Source organism: Onychostoma macrolepis, chromosome 10, assembly GCF_012432095.1.
Source record: "Onychostoma macrolepis isolate SWU-2019 chromosome 10, ASM1243209v1, whole genome shotgun sequence".
In the NCBI taxonomy this organism is placed as follows: domain Eukaryota; kingdom Metazoa; phylum Chordata; class Actinopteri; order Cypriniformes; family Cyprinidae; genus Onychostoma; species Onychostoma macrolepis.
The window spans coordinates 5,646,884-5,671,469 of record NC_081164.1 but is presented as its reverse complement, the minus strand read 5'-3'; the positions used below and the strand labels follow the sequence as shown (position 1 = coordinate 5,671,469).

The window sequence follows — 24,586 nt, the reverse complement described above, 5'->3', positions numbered from 1 at the left end:
GCTGGGGGAGACGGGGGTGTGTCTGGCGTGGTCAACCCCTCTAAATCTACTCCCTGTAATTTACTCTGGGCTGTGTTTGCCACATACTTCACTACTGATTCATTCCCAAGCATCTCTCCAGTTAGAAGAAACAACTTTTACTATATACGGAATAGCATACTACCAATCTATCACACTACACATACTGTAGTATTTCTGCAGTATGCAGTATGTATATTTTGTATGCATAGAATACTTGATGCACTACATTTGCTAAAATGCGCAGTATACAACAGATCAACCACAATGTTAAAAATCTATTCATTGACACAATATTTGATCAGGTTGCCAAGAGGTAAAAGAATAGTTCACCCCAAAATGAAAATTTGCTGAAAATGTAGTCACCATCAGGCCATCCAAGATGTAGATAAGTTGGGAACATATTTGGAGATATTCAGCATTATATGAATTGGTGCCATCATAATGAGAGTTCAAACAGTTAATACAGTAAAACATCACAGTAATCCACACCACTCCAGTCCATCAATTAACGTCTTGTAAAGTGAAAAGCTGCATGTTTAAAATGTCTTAATGATGGATTTGTTTCTTACAAACACATACCTTTTCGCTTTACAAGACATTAATTGATGGACTGGAGTGGCGTGGATTACTGCGATGATTACTGTGATGTTTTTAGAATTCTGACGACACCCATTCACTTCAATTCAATGAGTTTGAATTGTTTATCTTTTTAAATATTGCACACTAGTTTTAGAACACTGTTCAGTATTCAATTTGCTAGCACTATTTAGTATTTCTAAATTGTTCACAAATGCATTTTTTTTTAAATAAGTTGCTGTTATGAATTTAACATGAAAATTTATTCAAGAATGGTTTCACAAATGGCTGGCATAAAAATGTTTCATAAATGAGCCTTATAGCCTATAGCCAAAATGACACAGGCACGCAATGAGGGTTTCTCACCACCAGCGGAAAAACGCCATTCATCTCGTAACACAGCATAGATGGAAATAGAAGCTCTTCTCTCTCTGTGCTTTGAGAGTGGCTTTTAACTGTTGAACGAACTGTTAAATAAATGCACGTCGGTGGGAAACCTGTGTAATTTGGACTGCAGAGAAGCGTTAATGCCTTAAACCTCGACACTAGGTGACAATGCATTACTTTCATAAATGTTCCAACATTAACACTGAATGAGAACAGCTGATAGTTTTCAACGCTATTTATTCACCTCATAATATATTAAACAGCTCTGCTAACCCTCATAAAAGGCAACACACTCGTCCACATACATCAGCTGTTTAGATAATGTAAAGTGCTTCCTTTCACCTAAGTCAAATGCTGAAACGTAGTCACATGATTGTTGTTTAGTTTTCTTAAACAAAAAGGCGAAACACACTTAAATGGGAGGGACTATCATTGGGATACCACACCGGCCCACGGGAGGGAAGGAGGCTCTGTGAGGGTGAACATACGAGAGGAAGATGAATGGCAGGAAGCCGGGGGTTTTGCCAGACGTCAACAACGTCTCTTGCTGTAATCCTCAGGATGGATGGAAAGCATGAGGTTCCATTACAAGATGAACACCTCACCTGAGCAGAGACTGTAGGACAAACTTGGGAAAAATGAGCTGGATATGACTGTCTACCAGCACAAAATGGGAACACACTCAAAACGCGTTTTAAAGGTTTTGTTCAAATTTACCGATTCTTATGTGATTCCAAATGCTGTTAATCACAAATGAAGATGTTTTGAGGAATGTTCATGCTGCTCTTTTCCATACAAACAAAGCAGGGGCTGTCAAGCTGCAAAAAGGACAAAACATCACCACACTGTAAAAAAAAACAAGTTGAGCCAACTTAAAATTTTTAAGGCAACCAGCTTCAGCAGATTTTTGAGTTCTCAACTTGTCCTTTTAAGTTTATACAACAAAAAATTGAGAACCTCCCACAAAAATAAGTTGAGCAAACTCAATAATCTGCTGAAGCTGGTTGCCTTAAAAATTTTAAGTTGGCTCAACTTGTTTTTTTTTTTTTTACAGTGCATAGAAATACCATGAAAGTAATCCATGACTCATATTCCAGGTTTTCTGAAGCATATTTTACCGAAATCAAATGGAATCAAATGCATTTACTCGATGAGCAAGAACCAATGAGGTTTGTACAATAAATAAATGGTAAAGTAAAATAAAGATAAACTTTCTACGTCAAAATTTTTATTGCCATGTCAGCATCTAAGGCTATCTTCTTGATAAAAACTGAGTTGCAATAATACAAGAATTAGCCTACATGAACTCAAAATAAAAACCAAGCGAACAGAAAAATACAGCAGTTAAAATTATACTAGTTTTTTTTTTTTTTTTAGTTAATAATCTACTATCTTTTCTGGTAAAATTTCTGAGTGAGCACACTTCATAAAGTTTTTTACTTGCATTAAAACCAGGACAGTCCAATTAAATATATTTGTAAAAACAGACAGACAAATCATGGCAGGTTTGACATCACTGATACCAAAAGCAAATCGTTTTTTTTTTTTTCGTGCAACCGAACACATTGCTTTCTTTGAATATGCTTCAGAGAAAAAGAGATTTTAGAGCTACAGCGGAGGGCAAGATTTTAAATATCTTTCTTTCAAGATTTTTGTCTGCTCTGCACACAAAACTACCATTCAGAAGATACTGAATTTGCACGAGAGTCATATGGAGCTTGAAATCATAAGGTTTTGCAGTATGGAAAAAAACTTGCTTCAAAATATATTTTTTTTGTGTCCCATGGAAGAACGAACGTCATACAGGTTCAGGTGAATATAAGATGACAGAATTTTCACGTTCGACTACTATTTATTAAACAATTTACAGTATGTTAAACATATTCAAAAGCGCCTGTTCACTGATTTGTCAACATATAGAAGCACAGGAGCTGGTTTTGCATGCTGCCATTATTCATGGTAACAAAATAAGGAACTCTCTGACAAAAGCCATTGTTGCTTGTCTCCACATTATTTTTCTCCATCAATCATTATAATGTGCGAGTGCAATCTTCTATGTGAGACCAAAGACAACCTTTGAATGAGCAAACTCTGAAAAAGTAAGTAGCATTTCCCGCTGCGCATAAGCTGGACTGTATTGGGTCAAAGGGTCATGCTTGGTTGATGGCAGGGGAACAACCATTATACATCCACAATGTGATACATTTCTGAGCAAAACAGGACATTAAACAAAATAAAGCTTGATTTTATTCATCTGGAACTGACTGGATGGTGAAAAGTGGCTTTTGGCTTTGGCTTTTGTGAAAAGTGGACGTGCAATAAATGAAAACACGGAAGTAGTGTACAGTCTTCAGCAACCCTGATCAATTTGTCCATATCAACAACAACATTATGAGCTACATTCATACATTGAAGAAAATGTGATCGGTGTTTGCCGTGCAAAAACCAAAAGCAATAGTAACAGTGATGCTTGCCTTAGCAAACACTATTAAGTACGTCATTATGAAAACTTTAAAACAGTGGTTCTTTTTGTCTTTTGTGTCAAGCACAAAACTCACTTGGAGAAAACACTCATGAAAATCATTCCAAAGCTCTTTGCCAAGATCACAGAGGGTCTTATTAAATAGTTTCCTTAGCTAACAGAAAAGACATTCTACTTTTAGACTTTTAGAAACACAAACATGGACAAGCTCAAATGGATGAGATCAAGTGCCAACAATTAGCTGAACATTAGAAAGAACTGCTGGAAATGATGAAAACAGCTAATAAACATCATACATTCTCAGATCAAACAGTGCCGTTTAGAAAGGAAAGAAGCGGTGTAGTATGTGTGGAAATGAGGGTAGTGTCCATATGGCAGACATGTGAGTGGGCGAAACATGTCGCCTTCCTACTGAAATCCAGAAAAAAATGGTATATTTGAAATTCTGCACAGCTGAGGAACAATGGCACAGCATTTGAATCTGAACAGGCCGAAAATCCTTTAATTTATATACCTTTGAAAATGTAAACATATGTACTCTGGGAGGCAGTTATAAATAGCAGGATTCAAAACTTACATATATACATATATATATATATACATATATATATATATATATATATATATATATATATACACATATATATATACATATATATGTGTGTGTATATATATATAAAGCCCAAACTAACCATTACTGTCAAATTGTGTGAAGGTTGGTTATGTCTCAGTGCAAGACTAGAATGATGATAATTGGACAAAGAAGCTGGCAAACGTGACATTTAAGGCTAAACTCAATTTCAGTTGAGCCATGCCAGATGCATGTCTCCTGCGACATTGCAAAAGGGTCCAAGATAAAGAAATACAAAGATTTTTATATATTTATGTCGGTTTTAAAAATGTCATCTGGTGTAACCATCAAGTAAAAAGATATTTTCCTATCATCTTAAATACATGCGAGTCTACACATCTAATTCATTATTTTCAAAAAGATTTTTAAATGTATTTTAAACTCAATTTTTCAAGGTAAAAGTATTATTTATTTATTTTTTTACAAATATGTTGAATTATTGATTCATAAATATAAATCACATTTTGGCAAGTCGCACCACATGACATTTTACTAATCTAACAAGATATAAATGGTTATTTTATGGTTTTCTTCCCAGCATTTTTCTACATGCTGGTTGCGACACATGACTTTGATTTGGAAGTTTTCAAATTATTAATAAGCATTATTATTATTATAATAATAATATCAGGACAGTTTTATCACCCTGACATTTTGGACTTTATGTGCCCAAAAATATCAAAATAAATTTTACTTTAGAAATTATATTAAGAATTGCTTTTTTATATAAAATTATGGATTTGGACCAAACAAAATATGCACCATGTTATTGACCTAAAAGACTACACTAGATTTTTTTTTAAATTGTCAACATGTTGGTGTGTTGTGAGCCATTGCAATGTGGTTAGGGGTTTGTTTTCACCACTCGGCTAACCCAGGTGGTGTGAACACCGTTACCGCCTAATATAAGCGGCAAATATACATGCGCTGATTCGGCATGCGGTGTGTAACAAAGTTTAGTAAGTACCACTTAAAAGAGCACTCAAAACACAGGTCAGCTATGAGATGCGTTTACACTTAAGATAAATGTGCTATCACAAAGCTGCATCGTCATTTTCACATGCCGACAATAAAAATAGACCAGCAGCTTTCAGATCTTCATAAGGTCTCTGATCCCTGTGAGGCCAGCTATCACATGACAATGTTTTTCTCTGTTATGCTCTAGGCCTTAATAAAATAAGACAAGAGCCTTCTCCATTCTCGTCTCAGATCTAGCGGTACAGTCCAGCCTTGTAACCTTCTGTTCTCCCCTATATAACGCCAATTCTGTACATTTAATAAATCGCCTTGCAATAAAAGCACTGATCTAGGATCAGTTTGTGTCTTCCATGTCCAAAAGAGTTTGATTACATGGACAAGGAGAAGCCGATGGCTGATAAGCACTCATTTCCTGCCGTGCTTTGTATGTTCATGGGCTGTAGCCTGTGACTCACAGGTGTAGATGCCGTTTTGAATAGCCTGCTCTTATTTATCATTGAATTAAACTTTCCCATTTAAATCATCCCACACGGTGACAAACGATACTTCAAAATAAGAAAAGATCGGACTTATGATTTTTTTGCTTGGCCAAAATTATTATTATTTTTTTTAATAAATGGCCAACTTGCATTGAATGAGGGGTCTGATATCTAGTGACCGAGCAAATCTTGGTAACCAAACATTTAGTGGTACGCACTGACTTCCAAAATATGGAGGGAAAAAATACTATGGAAGTCAATGGCTACCATTAACTTTTGGTTACTAGCATTCTACAAAATATCTTCTTTTGTTCAACAGACGAAAATACTCAATACAGGATTGGAACAACTTTTCAGAGTGAGAGGATGGTCAGAAATCCCACCCACCTAAAAAAAAAAAAAAAAGTACATCTTCTCAACGCTTTGATGTATCTTCTGATTAATCAAATTAATTGGTCTGGCATTGCGCATGTTAACAAACTGTCCTATTTGCCGAACGCAAAGTCCAAACTTCACAAAATTTGGCATGAATACACAACTGGACAGTCTGAGGATGTATGCCAAGTTGGGTCAAATTCTAACTACAGGGGGTGCTACAACTGAAAAAAAATCCTTAGAACTCCACAGTTGTATGATCAATCAAGTCCATATGTCTTCTTTTGGCAAATGGTAATGAGCTATTCTATATCCATATTCAATTATCACTATGTTATATCACTACTAACAAACATGGTTTTCAACAGCCAATCAAATTTCATCAGCTTATAATGTAAAATCTGAATAGCCGACCATTACAAAATTTAGATATGCGCTACAATACATTTTTGTAAATAACTCTGAAACTTAGGCTGTTTGGCTGATTTCCATAAAAACACACTTAAAGTCTAATATTATATAGAAAAATACATGTATCACCATATCATCTACATGAGCCTTTTGAATTTTACTTGGAATTGATTGTTATTACCCAATACACTTAAAAATAAAGGTTCCTTATTGCCAGTGATGTTTCCATGAACAGCTTTTAACATCCATTTAACTTTCCATTGCAACAAAAGTTTCTTGTAGATTATCAAAATGTTCTTCACACTAAAAACATGGTTCTTTTAAGAACTGTTCATTGAAAGATTCAGTGAGGAACCAAAAATTGGTCTTCCAGTGAACAGTTCTTAAAAGACCCTTGTTTTTCTGGGTGTTTTTCTTAAAGAACATTTTAATAATCTAAAGAACCTTTGTTGCAATGGAAAGATTCCATGGGTGTTAAACGTTCCTCTTGGAACCATAAATGCTAATAAATAACCTTTATTTTTAAGTGTGTACAAAGGTTTGCCTTACTTAGAATAAAAAAAAAAAAAAAAAAAAGAGGCTCATGTCAAAATATCAAACATTTCAATGAGGCAAGACCTTGAATTAAACGTGAAACCCTTCATGCAATAGAGAGTATGATAGATATTCTTCTATATTTTCAGGCCTCGTTATGCAGGAAGTATGGGCATAAAGCTCATGATGTAACTCACCACAATCTAGCAGGGGAACTTCCACAATATCTCACACGGGTTTGAGGGAAGTCTCAGCTATCATGCTGCTAGTTATTCCTGCACCCCACACTTTGCCTAATTATCGCAGCTTAGACTTATCAGGAGGATACTGTCTGACAGGATGAAACATTTCCTCCTGAAGACAACATTAGTCTAAAAGTGAAATGTCTTAGTTGAATCACCCACATGAGGCAGCAAAGTGCCCATCACACGGTTTCCATTTTGGAGCTATTGTGATTAGGTTACAATGCATTATAATGAACTGTAGGAGCGATCATTTCTAATTCATGTGGGACAGAAGGCTGGAGTCTTTTTTTGTGCAACAGTGAAAAAAAATAGTGCATTGTTTGGAGGAGGCTCACAAAAACTGTAAAGATACGTATATTTCAGAACAAAATCCAATAAAAAGCTTATTTTTCATAAATAAAATGACTAAAGAAAAATATTGAAGAAAGCAGCCATTGTAATGTGAATAAAAAATAAAGATATATTATGTTAATTGTAAAGTATTCATAAACCCTAATAGTTTGTGTCGCACTGAATTTAAGTAGGTTTTAAAAGACTTTCTTAATCATAAAATATCTATATTTTGTTCATACAATATTATGCAGGATTTATATTACAGGAATGAGGATTGGTGGTAAAATGCACTTAATTGTCATGAAAATAATATGGCAATGCAAAATAATCTTAACGATCCTAAAATATGCATTCCAAGTTTTCTTGAGCCTAGAATATGAGGTACTTCAAAATTATTCAAACAAAAGCATAACCAAAACTTGTGCAATTCTGATTGAATTATATTTTACATACATACAGTATAGTGTATTGTGTATATATATATATATAAAGTGTTTTTTGTATTACAGGAATAGGGATGGTGGGGTTAAATGCACAAAAAATCGTAATGATCCTCCTAAAATAGGCATAATTTTCTTCATGCAAAATATAATTTCATATTTTTCATGATTTTAGTTGAAAAATGACTTAAAAATAACTTTTTGAGATTTGTGTTCTCTAAACAGATTAAAATGTTATTTTAATAAATTCTAATGAATGCTAAATTATATTTCCATGCTCAAAAACCACAAATATTGATTTGTTTTGAGCACAATAACTACACCTTTTTAAACTGAGGGCATTGGTTCCGCTGACGACTGGTCGGGCCAGTTTTCAGCCCACAGGGCAACATCTGTCAAGTACATTTCGAACATTACCGCAACAAGGTCGATGATTTAGGTTTAGAGGGCACTTGGAATGTGGATGCAGGTCAGACAGAAATCAGCTAATTTATTTCTAAATTACATCACTATATCACAAAGCCTTAGTTGGCCATGACACACAAACACAGGCCTCTACAGAAGCTCAGCTATAGCACTTAACCTAAATAACTGCTGCAACCAGTGTCGAAAGTAGAATTATAGCAACTACCTTCCTTTTTCCTCCTTACTTCTGTTTTAAAATTTGACTGGTTAGTCATATTACAGTATAGAGCTGCATGTCAAACAATTACCAAGCACTTCTTCGTATTAAGATTACAAACAACATTATTTGTAGTCAATATTCAATTGTTTAACGAAAACAAGCCCTCAAACAAATTAGGTTTGTCTAGCTGCGCTCTGTTCCATTGCATCACAGTTGGCTGATATCAGGACTCTGTTATAATTGAAGTAACACAAACCAAAGCCCTCAATACCAGGTGGACACCTTAAGCTTCCACATTTATTAAAAGCCAATGAGAGACGCCGAAGCAAAGTGAGAAATGGGCATTCAGTCTTTCAGAAGCAGATTGTAATCCCCACACTGGAGAGATGTGGGAGTTGTTTGATGGTGGAAATCCCCAGGGAGTGGGAAAATGCACAATTATCTAATGCTTTCACTTCTGCAGCACTGCAAAGGCACTTTATATGCATTACTAAGTATACTGTACTACAAAATTAACTGTGGGAAAGATAAGCATGCTAAAAAGACTGAAAGGTGTAGTGCTATTATAGGAAACTGCTGCTGTTCTGTGTGGACAATGTGAGAAGTTTTCACGAGCTTAGACATTGAGGCACTTCAGCATTAACCGAAACAATGCAATAACTTGCGTAATTCAAGGTGTGGAATAACCCTTTCGATAAAATCATGTTTTACTAGCGATTCCTGAACAAGTTTGTTGAGTCGGATCTTTTTGATGAATCATTTGAACCGGTTCACTATAATTGATTCTTTCAGGAATTGGTGAAAGAGTCAACAACTCACAGACCAAATTGCCACCTTTTACCTTTATGTAGTGCACTATTTGAGGTGTTCAAAACCATAGGGAACATTATCAAGTGCACTAAGGCATCTACAGCACTTTTGTCTTGCAAAGTATAATTCACTCATTCAATATTACTGGATTCGAGAAGGAAATAATGGGAGTGATTTCGGATATACAGCCCATGACTTTCATTTATTTGCAAGTTGAGATTCAATCACTGAGGATTTATGTAATGCATCAAACAGTTACTGTTCAGAAATATTACAAATAAAACGTACTGGAATATGTTTATGACCCGATGACAGTTTTATCAACATGCATATGAGCCTGTTTGAATAAATAAAACATGCAAAACTACACCCTGACGTAAACTGAGGCACGTATTGTAATTGCACATTATATTGTATTCTGAATTGCTTTATTAATAAAACCAAATAATAAGCAACAGTAAAAGCGTGAAACACGCCAGGGACCGCGTGACGTAGAGAATCACTGAACTGATTCTTTGAAACGAACCGTTCGAAAGAACCGATTCCGCGAAACGAGTCACTAAAAAGGACAACAATAAGTGAGTAAAATATAATCTGTGCAGCACGCAGTCCCCCGCATAGGAGTGTAGACAATGACAGCTAAGCACACTAAACAACAACACATTTATAAAAGACAAACGATTAATAAAACGCTCGCGCAGTCGATACTGTAAACGCGCGACTGCGTACAATGGGAGCGCGCTGTTTATCGCGACGCACTGGCTGTGCAAAAGTCGCCAAACGTAATATCGCGATATAAAGACGAATATCGCGTTATTCTTTTACAATCCTCACATAAAACCCACATCGGAGCGTCGGAGGATGAAAGCGCGAGCGCTTAGCGCCAGGAAACACTGTTTTCTAGACAGATTCGCTTCAGAAACGCCCCTTCACGGCTTTAAAATGGCAGCAGCACATGAGGAGCTCTTATTTCCTTAATTCTTACCACTTCACCAATCTATTTACCTCGAATTCGTGCCGCGTATACAGAAGAGCAAGATCTGAGCGCAAACGAGGAGTGGTTGTATAACAAAAGCTAGCAGCAAAACGAAGTTAAATTCTAAACAAACCCACTTCCTTGAATCTAACTTTGATCATGCTATATTCACAGTGCTATACGCCCATATTTTGCATCTCAACAACATTAACCGAAGATCAGTGTTAGCCCATAAGCGACGTGCATCATAATTTTAACACAAGCCCAAAAAATATGTAAAGTAAAAGACTGTCACTTGACAATATTTCTATTTGCATTTAAAAAGAAAAACAAGCAGCCTAAGGTTACATCTCTAGCAGTTTACACGTTTGCTCCCTCCCCCACTTTTCCTCCCATGCCATTTCTGACGTGCCATTATTATCATTACACACAATAATGCAAACACTTCAATACAAGAACAACTCAACAAGCGCGTAATAGGAAGATAAGACACTGGAAACTCACATACCCATCCATTGCACAGAGCAAAACAGAGGCGAGGTGAAATAACAATGCAAGCACGGGGAAATGAAGAAAGGGTGCTGCTGTTACTACAGTTCGACTCCCCAACACAAATTCACTCTCTCAGGCACAAAGACTCGCACACACTTCCTGCTCCTGACGCGAGCACACACACACACACACATACATGTACAGACGCTTCTCTGTACAAAATGGCCTCCCCTTTCAGCAGACACACCTTTGAAGAACCGCGTAATATTTTTGTTTGCTGGACGTTTTGTTGAAAGCACCAATATAGAGTTCGCTATGGCGCGCGATAACAATAAGTTGCGCGCGCCCGCTATTTTCAAGCCCAGCGCGTGTCGTGTTTTGGGATAATTTGTTGAAGCTATCAGCACTAGGAGCTCTGTGGAGGATCATTTTGTTCTTGGAATATATTTATTAATTATGGTAATGGGCCTTGGGGAAGAGCTTTAAGAGCTTGACTCTTGCAATAATAAACACGCAGTCGATACATTCAAGTGTCAAACACTTCCTGGAGTGAACTCCTTATTAACCATACGAACAAGCATTATGGTGCATTGCATTATTAATTATTAAATTATTATGTCCCCGTTTGTTTTTAAATAATGACTATTTTTACACGCTTATCGTATCAGGACAGCAGTGAAGATGTTATCTTCTTTGTACCTGAAGCGTGTAAGAACTTGTTTCACTTGTTGGACCGGCTGAGCTGCAGTCTTGTGCTTACATGATATGGAGTGTGTGTGTGTGTCACAAAACAGTGCTGTGTAAGTAGTCTACATGTAAACTATTCCAATGCATTGAGAATATGAATCAGCTGAAATTTTAATACAGTAGTTTATACCAGGTGAGATTTAAACTAGGGGTTCTGGGTCCCCCAGAGGGCCACAAAGGGATATAGCATATGGAGAAGTTAAAAGTGAAAAAACAGTGTAAAAAAATAATAATGAACTAAAATTAAACACATTTTTTTCAAACAAAATAAATACATTTGATTAAAATAAATAAATATATTATTCTAATAAATAGGCTAAATAAATAATTTATGAAATAAATGGATAAATAATTAAATATATTTACTTTAAATAAAAAAAACGATAAATGAATGAATAAATAAATTTGATAAATAATACATTTAACAGTACAACAATAAAGCAGTAAAAACTAAATATATTCCAAATACATTATTTTTTTTTACAAATTATTTATATTCATATTTAGGGGAGACTGAAAACCTATGTATATAGTTTCTGCTTGACTGAGAGAACATGGAGGTGTTTATATTGTGCTCTTGAAACAATCGCATGTTGTTATGGTAACAAAGTTAAGAAAACAAATATTAGGAACAATGGGTAGGCAACCCAGGGAAATTGAAAAAAATAAAAAAAGGAAAACAAGGAAATAAAAATGCAAAACCGGGTAAATCATTTATGACATTAAAGCGTACGCTTCTACCACAGCGCTCCCGCACACTAGAGGGCGCTACAGAATAACCTGGCTAAATGAATACAGAGAACGAGAAAGAGATTGTAGTTTTCATTTGTAGAAATACAAAACATGTATTATTAATAATCCATTTATTTATTTTAACCACTACATCATTTTATTTTAAGGGATTTTAATATACATACATTCATTTGTCTTTCTATTGAATTTTATTGCTACACGATTAGAACAATAGGCTGTGTTTTGTAATAAAGCAAAAGGGCTGAATTCGGCGCATTTTCCCTCTTTATTGTTTTTTTAATTATTATTTACCTGTTCTAAATGTTGTTTATTCTACATTATGAATAAAAAAATGTCTTAGTGTTGTTTGTGTTAATATGCATATAATCATAAAAAGTTGCATTTCCTAGCTAATTTATCGCTAACATCGTTGATCCTATTTGTTTACATGCAAAGTAAAGGGTAAATACGGTAAAACTATTTTATTACAATCTCATAATAACTTAAAAATAAGTAACGCATTTTATTATGCTATTTAGTGAAATAATGCATTACATGCATTACCGATTCCTTTCCATTCTCCAATGTTTTTGTTTTGATCTTTTATCGCATTTTTTAAAATGTTCCTCGCGCGTTCTCGACAGATGCAGAGATGATGGCGCAGTGTAATATGTTTCTAGAGTAAAGGGCGAATTCACAGCCATCGTTTTCGTCTGGAGGTCTTTGGCTTCGTGTTGAGTTTAATATTACACGCATAGCTTCTGTAGTTCATTCCGTTCCCGATCAGATCAGACACAGTACAGGAGCCGCAATGCTGCAGAACACAGGGTGCGTTTGTCTCATTCTTGCTGCTTAGCCCGTGTGTTTTGGTGTAAGTTAGTACTCTTTAATAAACCAGGTTGTTGACCAGTATTAAAATACTTGTTTTATATGTATGAGCTTATTTAAGCGCAATATTATGTTAGCTATCTTGAATGACCTACAAGGGCTGGACTGTGTTGTCAAACTTTGCATCCAACGTAGTTAATATAACTGTTAAAACTGACTTCAGCAGATTATAGAAACATATTTTGCTTTATTATGATATGTTAATAGTATTTTTATTAATTTGACCTTTACCCTAATTTCCTATGCGCAGCAGTCAAGGAATGCCAAAACAAAACAAAAACGTGTGCTTCATGACACAGGACAAAATGGACAAAAAAGTGCAATCAGTCAATCGATCGATCAATCAATCAAGCAATCAATCAATAAAAATAAGGTTATATGCAAAAGAGCCTCTGTGACCTTGTTGAACTCATATTAGGTGAAATACGGAAAAAGTGCCATACTTGACTACTTGACTTCATCCTAAACTTAAAAAAAAAAAATCTCTTTCTCTTTATTTATTCCTTCCCTTGCTAGCTTGTACTTATTTAATCAATGCCTGAGACTTGGTGTTACAAGCACTTCGTCTGTCTGATTGATTGCCTCTTCAAGATGAATCGCTTTATGTATTCCCCAATTGTAAGTCGCTTTGGATAAAAGCGTCTGCAAAATGACTAAATGTAAATGTAAATAAATGTTTTCATAGCACTGCTGACAAAAAGTAGGGACACAATTGTGCGACATAACTTAAAAAAAAAAAAAAAGCTGTTTCCAATACGAATGGCAGGTAAAATTGTAGAATTTGACTGAATCAGTCGCAATACTTTAGATAAGATAATAATATGATTATATCCATCTCTGATTAGTTATGTTATGTTTTGCCTATCAGTTATTGTTTGTGTATAGTGCATTGATTATGATAGGATTGGATTATTATATGATTATGCATTAATCTTAGGAAGCTGGCAGGATATACCATCTTCATTACCGGAGCGAGTCGAGGTATTGGCAAGGCCATTGCTCTCAAAGCTGCGCGGGACGGAGCCAATGTGGTCATCGCTGCCAAAACCGCTGATCCTCACCCCAAACTGCCGGGCACCATCTACACAGCTGCTGCAGAGAGTGAGCGCAGGACTCGGTTGCTCTTACTTACCTTTATAATTGGACACCACAGAGCAAAATTCAAAAGTAAAAATCCCATTCATTGTCTTTATAGAGAAAGTGATTTTTATGTATAGCTAATTAACCTAATAAACACAACTGAGTTTTGTTTAGTTTTAAACTAAATTCCAAGTTTATTTACATTACCCATAATTCTGAAGAGAGAGCCACCAGCAGTGAATGCATTGTTGATGATTTGGTCAAGTTCTCTTCCATGCAATGTATTTGTCGATATCATAACATGTAGCATTGATGTGAAAATTTATCTGTATAACCAGGCCTAAAGTGTGCCAGGAAAATATTCCTGATACTGTTACGCCACCCGTCTGGACTGTTGTCAGAAGGCCATGGATTCAAGTTGGTGATTGTGGCTTTGATTAACGGCCACTGGCCTGTTAATACCAACCAATCATTACTTGAATGGTGCACTGTTGTTGACCATGTGCATCATCACAACGCACAGTACCCATCTTCTAAAAGCTACTTCCATCATGATCATGTCACCATGTAACAAAGCAAAGCAATTCTGAAAGAAGTCTCTTACGCTCACCAAGGCTTATTTGATCAATATACAGTAAAAACAGCAAATTTTATATTTTAAAGAAAAAGTTGGTGAATATTTGCTTTAGGATAACCAAGATGTAGATGATTTAAATCCTCTGCAGTGAATGGGTGCCGTCAGAATGAGAGTCCAAACAGCTGATAAAAACATCACAATATAATCCACACCACTCCAGTCCAACAATTAACATCTTGTGAAGCCAAAACCTGCATGTTTGTAAGAAACAAATCCATCATTAAGGCTTTTCAAACCATTGCTTCTGGCTAAAATACGAGTCCTCTATCCATTAAATAGCTTTCTTCAGTGAAAAAGAAATCCTGTCTGAATCAGAAGAGAAATATGCACATATTAATCACTGTTTATAAGTGTTTAAAACTGTCCAAAAACAGCTCTAAACAAATGTTGATGGATTTTGATGAGAGACACAACATGGGATGGACGTTTTCACTGGAGGCAGCATTATTATGGATTATGGAGACTCATATTTTGGTCAAGTTAAAACAGCTTAATGATGGATTTGTTTCTTACAAACAAACAATTTTTCAGTTCACAAGACATTAACTAATGGACTGGAGTGGTGTGGATTATTTGTGGATTATTGTGATGTTTTTATGAGCTGTTTGGACTCTCATTCTGACGGCACCCATTCACTGCAGAGGATCCATTGGTACTAGGGGTGGGCGATATGACCAAAGTCTTATATCATGATATGACTCATTTTATATCACGATAACGATATATATCACGATATAGTAATTTTTTTCTTTTAAAAAGGTTTTTATGATATTAAAATCTTTGATACCATAGAATTTTCATAATCCTTGTCACCAATGTCAATATCAAACTAATACAAGCCTAAAAATAGACAAAAACAAACAAACAAACAAACAAAAACTCAAGCTCACTGAAAATAAATAAACAGTCAGTGATGAAATAAGTATAAGAAACTAATTGCAAGCAATAGGACAAAAAACTACAATAAATAAGAAACGCTACATACATTGTGTAAATTAATTAGTCTTCACTGTGATTAATATGAATGGCAGACAGAACGAATATTGGACAGCTTCCCCTTTAAGATCTAAGTCCGGATCCAATATACTGTTACATAGGCTATGCGTTTTCTCTTTCAGCTGTTTCCTCTCTTTTAAGACCTAAATCGCTGTCTTTATGAGGATACTTGCCAATACGGGGATTCTGAGGCATATAAGTGTGTTTATGTAATCGTTCAAAGCCAATAAAGCGCCAAAAAAAAAGAAAAGAAAAAGCGCGGTCCTCTCACACAGAAACAGAGACGGCGCTCACGTATTGCTCTGTTGTTTGTGTTTCAAAGGCTTAAAATAGGTTGTTTTAAAACTGCAGTGCTTAAAAACGCGTGCCCATGCTACAGATCTAGTCCATCGTTTAGGAACGAGCTCCTCCTTTTGTTCTGTTCGATCTCCACCTGGTTCTGTCTCCCCTTCACGCCCCGTGGTGGTGTGTAAAGATCTCAGTCATCCAAATGATTAAAAAGTATTACCGTAAACAATGTATTTTGCGACATCACGAAATAAACGATAGAACATAATATGAAACGATAGACTTTTTATTTAGTCCATCCGATATATATCGTCATATCGCACAGCCCTAATTGGTACACAAGTTATGTAATGCTAAATATTTCATAAATAATTTCATGTGATAAATCTATGACCAATTAACGTCTGTTTGATAGTTGAAGCTGCCGGAGGCAAACCACTGCCGTGCATCGTAGACGTCCGTGATGAGAAGCAGATCAATGATGCCGTGAAACAAGCTGTGGAGAAATTTGGAGGTGAATTACAGCATATGAAATGTTTCATATTCCTAGCACTCAGGTTGTAATTTGTCTTTAATCTTCTTGGTTCTGTTGACAGGGATCGACATATTGGTCAACAATGCCAGTGCTATCAATTTAACAGGAACTCTGGAAACTCCAATGAAGAAAGTCGACCTTATGCTTGGCATCAATCTCAGGGGAACGTACCTGACGTGAGTATTTATCACAATAAATTACAGAATTATTTTCTATGTTAATCGACAGCTTGTCAGCTTGCTTTGAACCCACAGTATTCTTCTAACTGTGGCCACTGTTTTCATTACAGGTCTAAACTGTGCATTCCACATCTTCTGAAGAGCAAGAACCCTCACATACTTAACCTCAGCCCACCTCTAAACCTCAATCCCATCTGGTTCAAAAACCACACGGGTGAGCGCAAGAGCAATCTTACATTCAGTGCTCTAGGCCTTTGGTTTCAGACTATCACTGAACATTTATTCAGCAATAGTGACAAATAATGACACTGATCTTGTTTTCTGCTGTGTCTGTGTAGCGTACACCATGGCAAAGTATGGCATGTCCATGTGTGTGCTTGGAATGGCCGAAGAGTTCAGGGGATCTATCGCCGTTAATGCCTTATGGCCCAAGACAGGTAATGGCTTTCCTGCATCAGTCATTAAATAATTCAATTTAGAGATCATTAATGCGTAAGTAGATATTGCCGAGTCTGTATTCTGTAATAAATATCTACAAAAATCCTACAAAGGAGTTGAATATTAAAGTGATAGTTCACCCAAAAATGAAAATTCTGTCGTCATTTACTCTCCTCATGTCGTTCCAAACCCATAAAACTTTCATTCATCTTTGAGACGGTACTGAAGATATTTTTAATGAAACCTTGGAGGTTTCTGTCCTTCTGATGAAAATCTATTCCAACAAAATGTTGATGCGTCAAAACTGTCCTAAAGACATTGTAAAAGTAATTTAGATGAATCAAGCGGTTTAATCCAAGTCGCAATTATTGAATGAATTTAGGCTTTTACTCACATTTAAACACAGATCAAGGCACATTTATAGAGCTCATATTTGTTTTCATGTGTCACTTAAGCATCTTTGAGCTTCTGAAGAACCAATGCGAGTTGTTCTCGCATGTCAAGTAGTCACATGTGATTGTGTTATTATGTTTTGTGTCTTTTTTTTAAAGCTTGAAAATTCCAGTAAGCTCTTATTTTAACTGCGTGCAAAAGAGTGACCAGAACACACTGGCATTCCTCTGAAAATCTACTTTTTTCACTAGAATAGTCCACTGAATATTAAACTATAGGACCGCTCTTATAATCAAATCGATACTAAAAGGATAAAATCATCCCCAGGGTTATTATCATTAACTTAATCTTAAACAAATTGGTTGCACTTCATTTTAAGGTGTCCTTTTTACAGTATAATTATACACTTAAGTACTGAGTAATATTAATTAAATAAATGTACTGTTTATATAGTTAGGGATAGGATTAGGGTTTGGTTTAGGGTTACTTGCATGAAATTATACATAATTAATTGCTTGAAACAAAATAAATGTTAACTGAAATAAATTAAACATAACATTGATCATTTTGTTTTAAACTAAACTAATACTAAAATTAACTGTAACTATAAGCTGAATGTAAATATATACCTTGAATGCATTGTCGCTTTCGTCTGCCAAATGCATAAATGTAAACGAGTGTATTTGTGGCGCTGTATGCAAATGAACAACAGGAAGCTGAAAGGATGTTCTTCTGTGAAGTCTCTTGTGAAAATGGCGCACACGTACCATTGTTTCACTTTTATTGATATTCAAAGCTTTAGAGCAGTATGTATTGTGAAACGTGCTGTGAAAAAGAAGTGGAATTGAATATTAATCAAAATCAACAATGATAACTGAATTAGTCTTGTTGCATCATCTACTTTCAGCCATCCAGACGACAATAATGGACGTGTTGGGTGGTTCTGGGATTGATAAACAGTGCAGGAAGGTGGAGATCATGGCTGATGCTGCCTACGCCATCTTTAAACAACCCACCAGCTTCACGGGACAGTTTGTCATTGATGAGGACATTCTCAAAAAGGAGGGCATTAAAGACTTTAATGTGTATGCTGTTGAGCCAGGTTGGTTATGCAATATTAATATTTCGTGTTAAAGTGATAAAGTAACGCATTTTTCTCTTCAATAATTATGAATAAAGGTAATATGGTTTGTATAAAAGTTATTTCAAAGTTATTTTTTAGACCCCGTATACAATAAGATGACATTTCTGACATACTAAACTATGAATGTCAACACAGCACATAAAACATATCATTATTTTTTTAGATCATCCATTGCTTCCTGACTTGTTCTTGGGTCAAAAGCCAGAGGGTCTAGCCAGGCAAATGGAGGAGCATGGTGAGTTATGAGGCATAACCAGCACATTTCCATTCATTTCCAAGCATACTTCAGCAGACGTCTCAGTTAGTGCCAATATTTTAAGTCTCTCTTCAGGTGCCACTCCAGCTTTCAAAAGTGCAGATTCTGCCGCCACGGGACCTGTTTCTGACTTGTTCAACACAATCAGAGGAATTCTCAGTCCAGATGTAGTGAAAAACACACAAGGAGTGTACAGATTCGATTTATCAGGTACTTATGATATCACATTTAAAATTCTATGGCTTTTAGCCAATGTATGTTAGCTAAAACACTCTTTAAAATTTCTCTTGTTTTGTTCTACTGAATAATAAACTATAGGGTATGGAAGCCCGTTTCTGCCACATAAGGAAAAAAAACATGCTTTGATAAATCATAATTATGACAAATCTGAATGATGCCACACAAAAGTCAAAATTATGAGGTCATATAATGAAGTCAAAATGATCAGAATCAGAATTAGCTTTATTGCCAGGTATGTTTACACATACGAGGAATTTGTTTTGGTGACAGAAGCTCCACGGTGCGACAGATTATGAGATTGTCATTGCTGACTTACAAGCGTATTGTGACTTTTTATCTCATAATTAGGGCAAAAAGTCAAAATTATGAGATAGTCGTTATGAGATAAAGTCAAAATTCTGAGATGTAAAGTCAAAATTCTGAGATGTAAAGTCATAATTATATGATGGAAAAATGAAAATTATGAGTAATTTCTGACTTTACAAGCTCATTATGACTAAAAGTCAAAATTATGAGATAAGTCATTGCTGACTTACAAGCCCCTTGACATATCTCATAATTATGACTTATGTTGAAAAATTGGAAATTGATATGCTAAGTCATTATGACTTCTTATGTCAATTTCAACTTTTCACCTGATAAATATGACTTAGTATTTTTCTTTTTACCATACTTATGATTTTTTTTGTCTCATTATGACTTGGTGTCATAATTTTGTCATAGTTTGACTTTTAATTTCATAAATAAGACTTAGTATGACTTTTAACTTTTTATTTAATTCTGATTTAATAGAAATATGCAACCAATATGCAATATGTAACAAATATACATTAAAATGTACAGTATTTCATATTGAAAATATCATGTTTTGTCCAATTAAAGGTTTTATAGAATAATTGTGTCCCACCCCCAAATATCACTTACTTCTGACTAGCAATATCAAATCATAAATCATGGCTGTGTCATAAACTACCGTTAATGTCCTGCAGACTTCAGTTCCAACCCTGCTCCGCCACACCTACCTGTAATTATCAGGTAACCCTGAACACCTGGATTAGCTGGTTCAGGCATGTTTGATTGGGTTTGGAGCTGCAATCTGCAGGACGGTAGCTCTCCAGGAGCAGGGTTGGAGACCCCTTTCTGAAAATTTTTAGTATTTTTAGTATTAATGTTTACTGGCTTGATTGACAGGTGATCATGCTGGAGTCTGGTACATTGATCTGAAGAATGATGCAGGAAGTGCTGGCAGCGGGGAACCACCTGTCAAAGCTGATGTCGTCATGACGTTGGACAGTTCAGATTTCATCAAGATGTTCGAAGGTAGAAAAAGTGGTATAATTGGATCATAGAGGGTGTTTTGAAACTGAATAATAAAAAATTGAAGCACTGATGAAAACCATGTTCTTTATCAATAGGGAAATTAAAGCCCACTATGGCGTTCATGTCTGGAAAGCTGAAGATTAAGGGTGACATGGGGCTTGCCATGAAATTGGACAAGATGATGGGCATGATAAAGCCTAAGCTGTGATATGATCACTCACTCTACCATCTCCTGCCTTACATGACATGATGTGCATGATCTCTTTTCTGAAACACTGCGTTAAACCATTAATCATTTGCATTAAACCATTCTCCTGATGCTAATTTTAATAGAGGATTTTCCTTCAGTTACATTTTCTTCAAAGCATGTTCTTTAATTGTATACTTTGGGTTATACTTAGTGCAACTGCCACTGGTTTTAAAAAACATGATTTTTAACCATCTCCACAGTATAATTAAAGAATGTATTCATTAACTTTATTGGCTTTGATTTTCTGCTGTGTCAGAACAAGCATTTGATGCTTACATAGTATGATGCTATATAGTAAAATGTATTTTTGCTTGACTTTTGCTAATAAAAACAGTTTCAAATTATGTACACGTTTTTTCATTTTCTTAAATATTTGGAAATAATACAAAGAACAAAAAAGTATTTTATTGCTTTAAACATGTTGAAATTATTCTATAGAGTCTTTGAGCACATTTTAGTTGTTCAGACGTCAGGTTAACGTTCCGATATAAACTTCTTTTTTGCCACGAGTACAGCTTATTATTGTAAATACAAATGAATATTTTGACAGAAATATTCAGTGCTGCCATGCATGGTTGTGTAATAAATGAAATATAAATTTCATACATGCACATTGCCAGAGTTAATTTTAAAATGTATTTCACTACAGATTACAAAATACATGCTTTAAAAAGTATTTTGTAACGTATTTGGTTAGATCACTCAAATTTAGTAAGTTAATGTAAATACTTTGGAATACTTAAGGCAAGGGGAATATTACTTGTAATGTCTTCTTTTTATGCTAACCACCTCTAAATAAAAAAAATTGGTGGCATGAATTCATTTAAAGCAATTACAAATGCATAAAAAATATTATGAGGTTAATGTTCTAAATATGACATTTTGAACATTGAAATACAAAATGATGGGGGGAAATAAATAGTTTTTAAATATGAAATTAAAACTGCCAGTAGGTGGCGGCAAATCAGTGTCTTAATGAATAAGTCATAGATTTGTTAGTTCAAAAGGACTGATTCATTAAGATCATCTCCTTGCTGGACTGAAGAAGAAGCTTGAAGCCTGCTACTCACTGTAGAAGAGCCCCGACAGCGGAAGAACGCCTCTCACCAGCACTTCCCTTGCGGCCATCCGGTGATTTCAAAAAGCATTTCCTAGACCAAATTTCCACAGCGACGTTGCAAATGTCATGCCGCGAGGTGGCTCATGCAGGCCCGGAGAGGGGGCCCGGAATGTGATTTTTACCGAGGGGGATCCCCCCCGGAGGGAACGTGATCACGGGGGGATATGTCAATATGCTGCTCAGGGGGCCCAGAACACATAGCGGCGCCCCTGTTTAGAGGTGTCACCCAAACTTCGGTACAGGACAATGACTCTCATGTTCTATGGGCCGAAGTGCATAATCTGCTTGCAAAAGGGGCCGTAGAGATGGTCCCTCAAGCGAACAGCGAGTCAGGCTTTTACATCCGTTACTCCCTTGTTCCCGAGAAAGATGGTGGGCTCAGGTCCATCCTTGATTTCAGACACCTGAACCATGCGCTGAGGAAACACCCATTCAGGATGTTGACTTTGAAACACAAATATGCCCCGGAAACTATTTTTATCGGTGGATCGGAAAAATGCTTACTTTCACATTCAGATAGCTCCTCGTCACAGATCGTTCTTGGGATTAACATTCGAGGAGGTGGTTTATCAAGTCATTCCCTTCTGACTTTTACGAAGTGTGTGGACGTGGCTATTTCCCCTCTGAAGTAGATGGGAATCCGCATTATGAATAACCTTGATGATTGGCTTGTGTTAGCCAGATCGGAGCAGGAACTTTTCGCTCACAGGTTGCTGTTACTCAGCCACCTGGAGCATCTTGGGCTGAACATTTAGCCAAGTGAGTAATCTTCCTGGGGACAGTTATTGATTTGGCCCAGATGCGGATCTGGATTACATCGGAACGCTCAATGATAATTTATCGGCTAGTGGAGTCATTCAGATTTGGGACTTCTTGTCTCCTCAGAGTCTTGCAAAGGAAGCTCTGCCTCATGTCAGCTGCCTCCTCTGTGATTCCGTTGGGCCTGCTTCATATGCAGTCCCTCCAATTTTGGCCTAAAACCCAGGTACCCTCCCATGCTTGACGCCTGACATCTTCGCCTCAAGGTGACCCACCACTGCATCAGAGCTGTGGCTCCTTGGAAGGCCCCTCGCCTGCTTCAGACGGGTGTCCCATTGGGACTGACCTCCAGAAGGAAAGTGGTCACGACTGATGCTTCCAACCATTGGACATGCTGTCCTGGGACAATTCTCCCAGGTGAATTTGAGACTACATCCCCAAGTGGTTTAAACGATTTGGTCTGTCTATGGGAGGGCAGAGGTGGACCTCTTTGCGTTTCACTGCCCAACATATTTCTTGAGGGAGCGAGACGCTCTGGCCCACAAATGGCCCAGAGTTTCGGGTGTATGCCTTCCCTCTGATTGCCCTGCTCCCTCAGGTCATCAGACAGGTCAGGGAAGCCAGGTGCTCTGTCCTCCTGGTGTTCTCATTCTGGAGGAATCAGACATGGTTCCCTGAGTTGATCCAGCTGCTATCGACAGCCCCTTGGCCAATTCCATTGAGGAACGACCTCCTCTCTCAAACAAGAGGCATGATCCGACATCCCCGGCCCGAGCTGTGGAGCCTTCATATCTGGCCCCTTGACGGGAGTCTTTACAGCTCCCCACGAGGGTGATTAATAACATTTTGGAGGCTACAGCCCCATCTACAAGAAGCCTCTACGCCCTTAAATGGTCAGTCTTTTCTGACTGGTGTGCAGCACAGAGCGAGGACCCATCCTCTTGTGACGTGTCATCTGTGCTAACCTTTTTGCAGGAGCTGCTGGATAATGGGCGCACCCCTTCCACACTCAAAGTATATGTGGCAGCCATGACTCATGGCTTTGCAGTTAGTCTGCAAAAACAACCTTGTCATTAAGTTCCTCAGGGGAGCTCGGATATTGAATCTGCCTCGTCCTTATATCACATGGGACTTATCTGTAGTCCTCCTTTTGAGCCACTCCAGTCGGCCGACTTATGGCCCCTGTCGCTTAAGACCATCCTTCCTCTAGCCTTAGCGTCGGTCAAGTGAGTGGGTGATTTACAAGCACTGTCAGTCAGAGCTTCATGCCTTAAGTTTGGGCCTAAAGACTGTAGAGTCCAAGACACGACTATATGCCTAAAGTGATCTCCACTCCATTCAGAGCACAAGTCTTCACCCTTCTAGCTCTTCCTAACCCAGAAGATGAGTTGGGTCTGAATTCACTCTGTCTGATTTGGGTTCTTAGAGTGTATGTAGAGTACTCTAGCCACTTATGGCATTCAGAGCAGCTCTTTGTTTGCTTTAGAGGCCGCTCTAAAGGGCTGCTAGTCATGAAGCAGAGACAGATCCTGTTGGATAGTTGACACTATAGCCCTGGCTTATGCCTCAATAGGCTTACAGTGTCCTATTGGAGCAAGGGCCCACTCTACGAGAGGAATGGCCTACTCCTGGGCTTGGTCCAGCAGAGTTCCTATTGGTGATATCTTTGTGGCTGCTAGCTGGTCTTCGCCATCTATTTTCACCAGGTTTTATAACTTGGCTGTCCCTGCCCTTCAGGCACGGGTTTTGTCTGCCTAATTTATGTAATCCCCTGTGTAAGTGGAGAAGT

At 36.9% G+C, this 24,586-nt stretch overlaps 2 protein-coding genes across 10 annotated transcripts in view; one reads left to right on the top strand and one right to left on the bottom strand.

Annotated features, from left to right (window-relative positions):
* Positions 1 to 11,065, bottom strand: part of ptbp3 (polypyrimidine tract binding protein 3) — a 69,046-nt gene extending 57,981 nt beyond the window's left edge. For 3 of the 7 annotated variants that reach the window (XM_058790238.1, XM_058790237.1, XM_058790241.1), the window contains exon 1: positions 10,812 to 11,004. Coding sequence is in view for 2 of the 7 variants with exons in the window: in XM_058790241.1 (XP_058646224.1) it covers positions 10,812 to 10,815 (4 nt within the window). In the remaining 5 variants the exon portion in view is untranslated. Of the gene's footprint in view, positions 1 to 10,807; positions 11,005 to 11,042 lie in introns of those variants that run through there. The other 4 variants (XM_058790243.1, XM_058790240.1, XM_058790236.1 and 1 more) reach the window with 4 other exon arrangements.
* Positions 11,066 to 12,916: 1,851 nt separating this feature from the next.
* On the top strand, positions 12,917 to 21,262 carry LOC131547695 (hydroxysteroid dehydrogenase-like protein 2). Of its 3 annotated transcripts, none has more exons than XM_058788286.1 (11): positions 12,919 to 13,102; positions 14,100 to 14,329; positions 16,579 to 16,677; positions 16,760 to 16,874; positions 16,988 to 17,091; positions 17,216 to 17,314; positions 18,616 to 18,810; positions 19,016 to 19,087; positions 19,184 to 19,318; positions 20,540 to 20,668; positions 20,764 to 21,262. In XM_058788286.1, the coding sequence occupies exons 1-11, from the start codon at positions 13,086 to 13,088 to the stop codon at positions 20,874 to 20,876; spliced, it is 1,308 nt and encodes a 435-aa protein (XP_058644269.1). In that variant the 5' UTR covers positions 12,919 to 13,085; the 3' UTR covers positions 20,877 to 21,262. The 3 variants fall into 3 exon arrangements, with proteins under 3 accessions (XP_058644272.1, XP_058644269.1, XP_058644270.1); XM_058788287.1 differs by having other exon boundaries at positions 12,922 to 13,102; positions 14,100 to 14,263; XM_058788289.1 differs by lacking the exon at positions 20,764 to 21,262 and having other exon boundaries at positions 12,917 to 13,102; positions 19,173 to 19,318.
* The last annotated feature ends 3,324 nt before the right edge of the window (positions 21,263 to 24,586 follow it).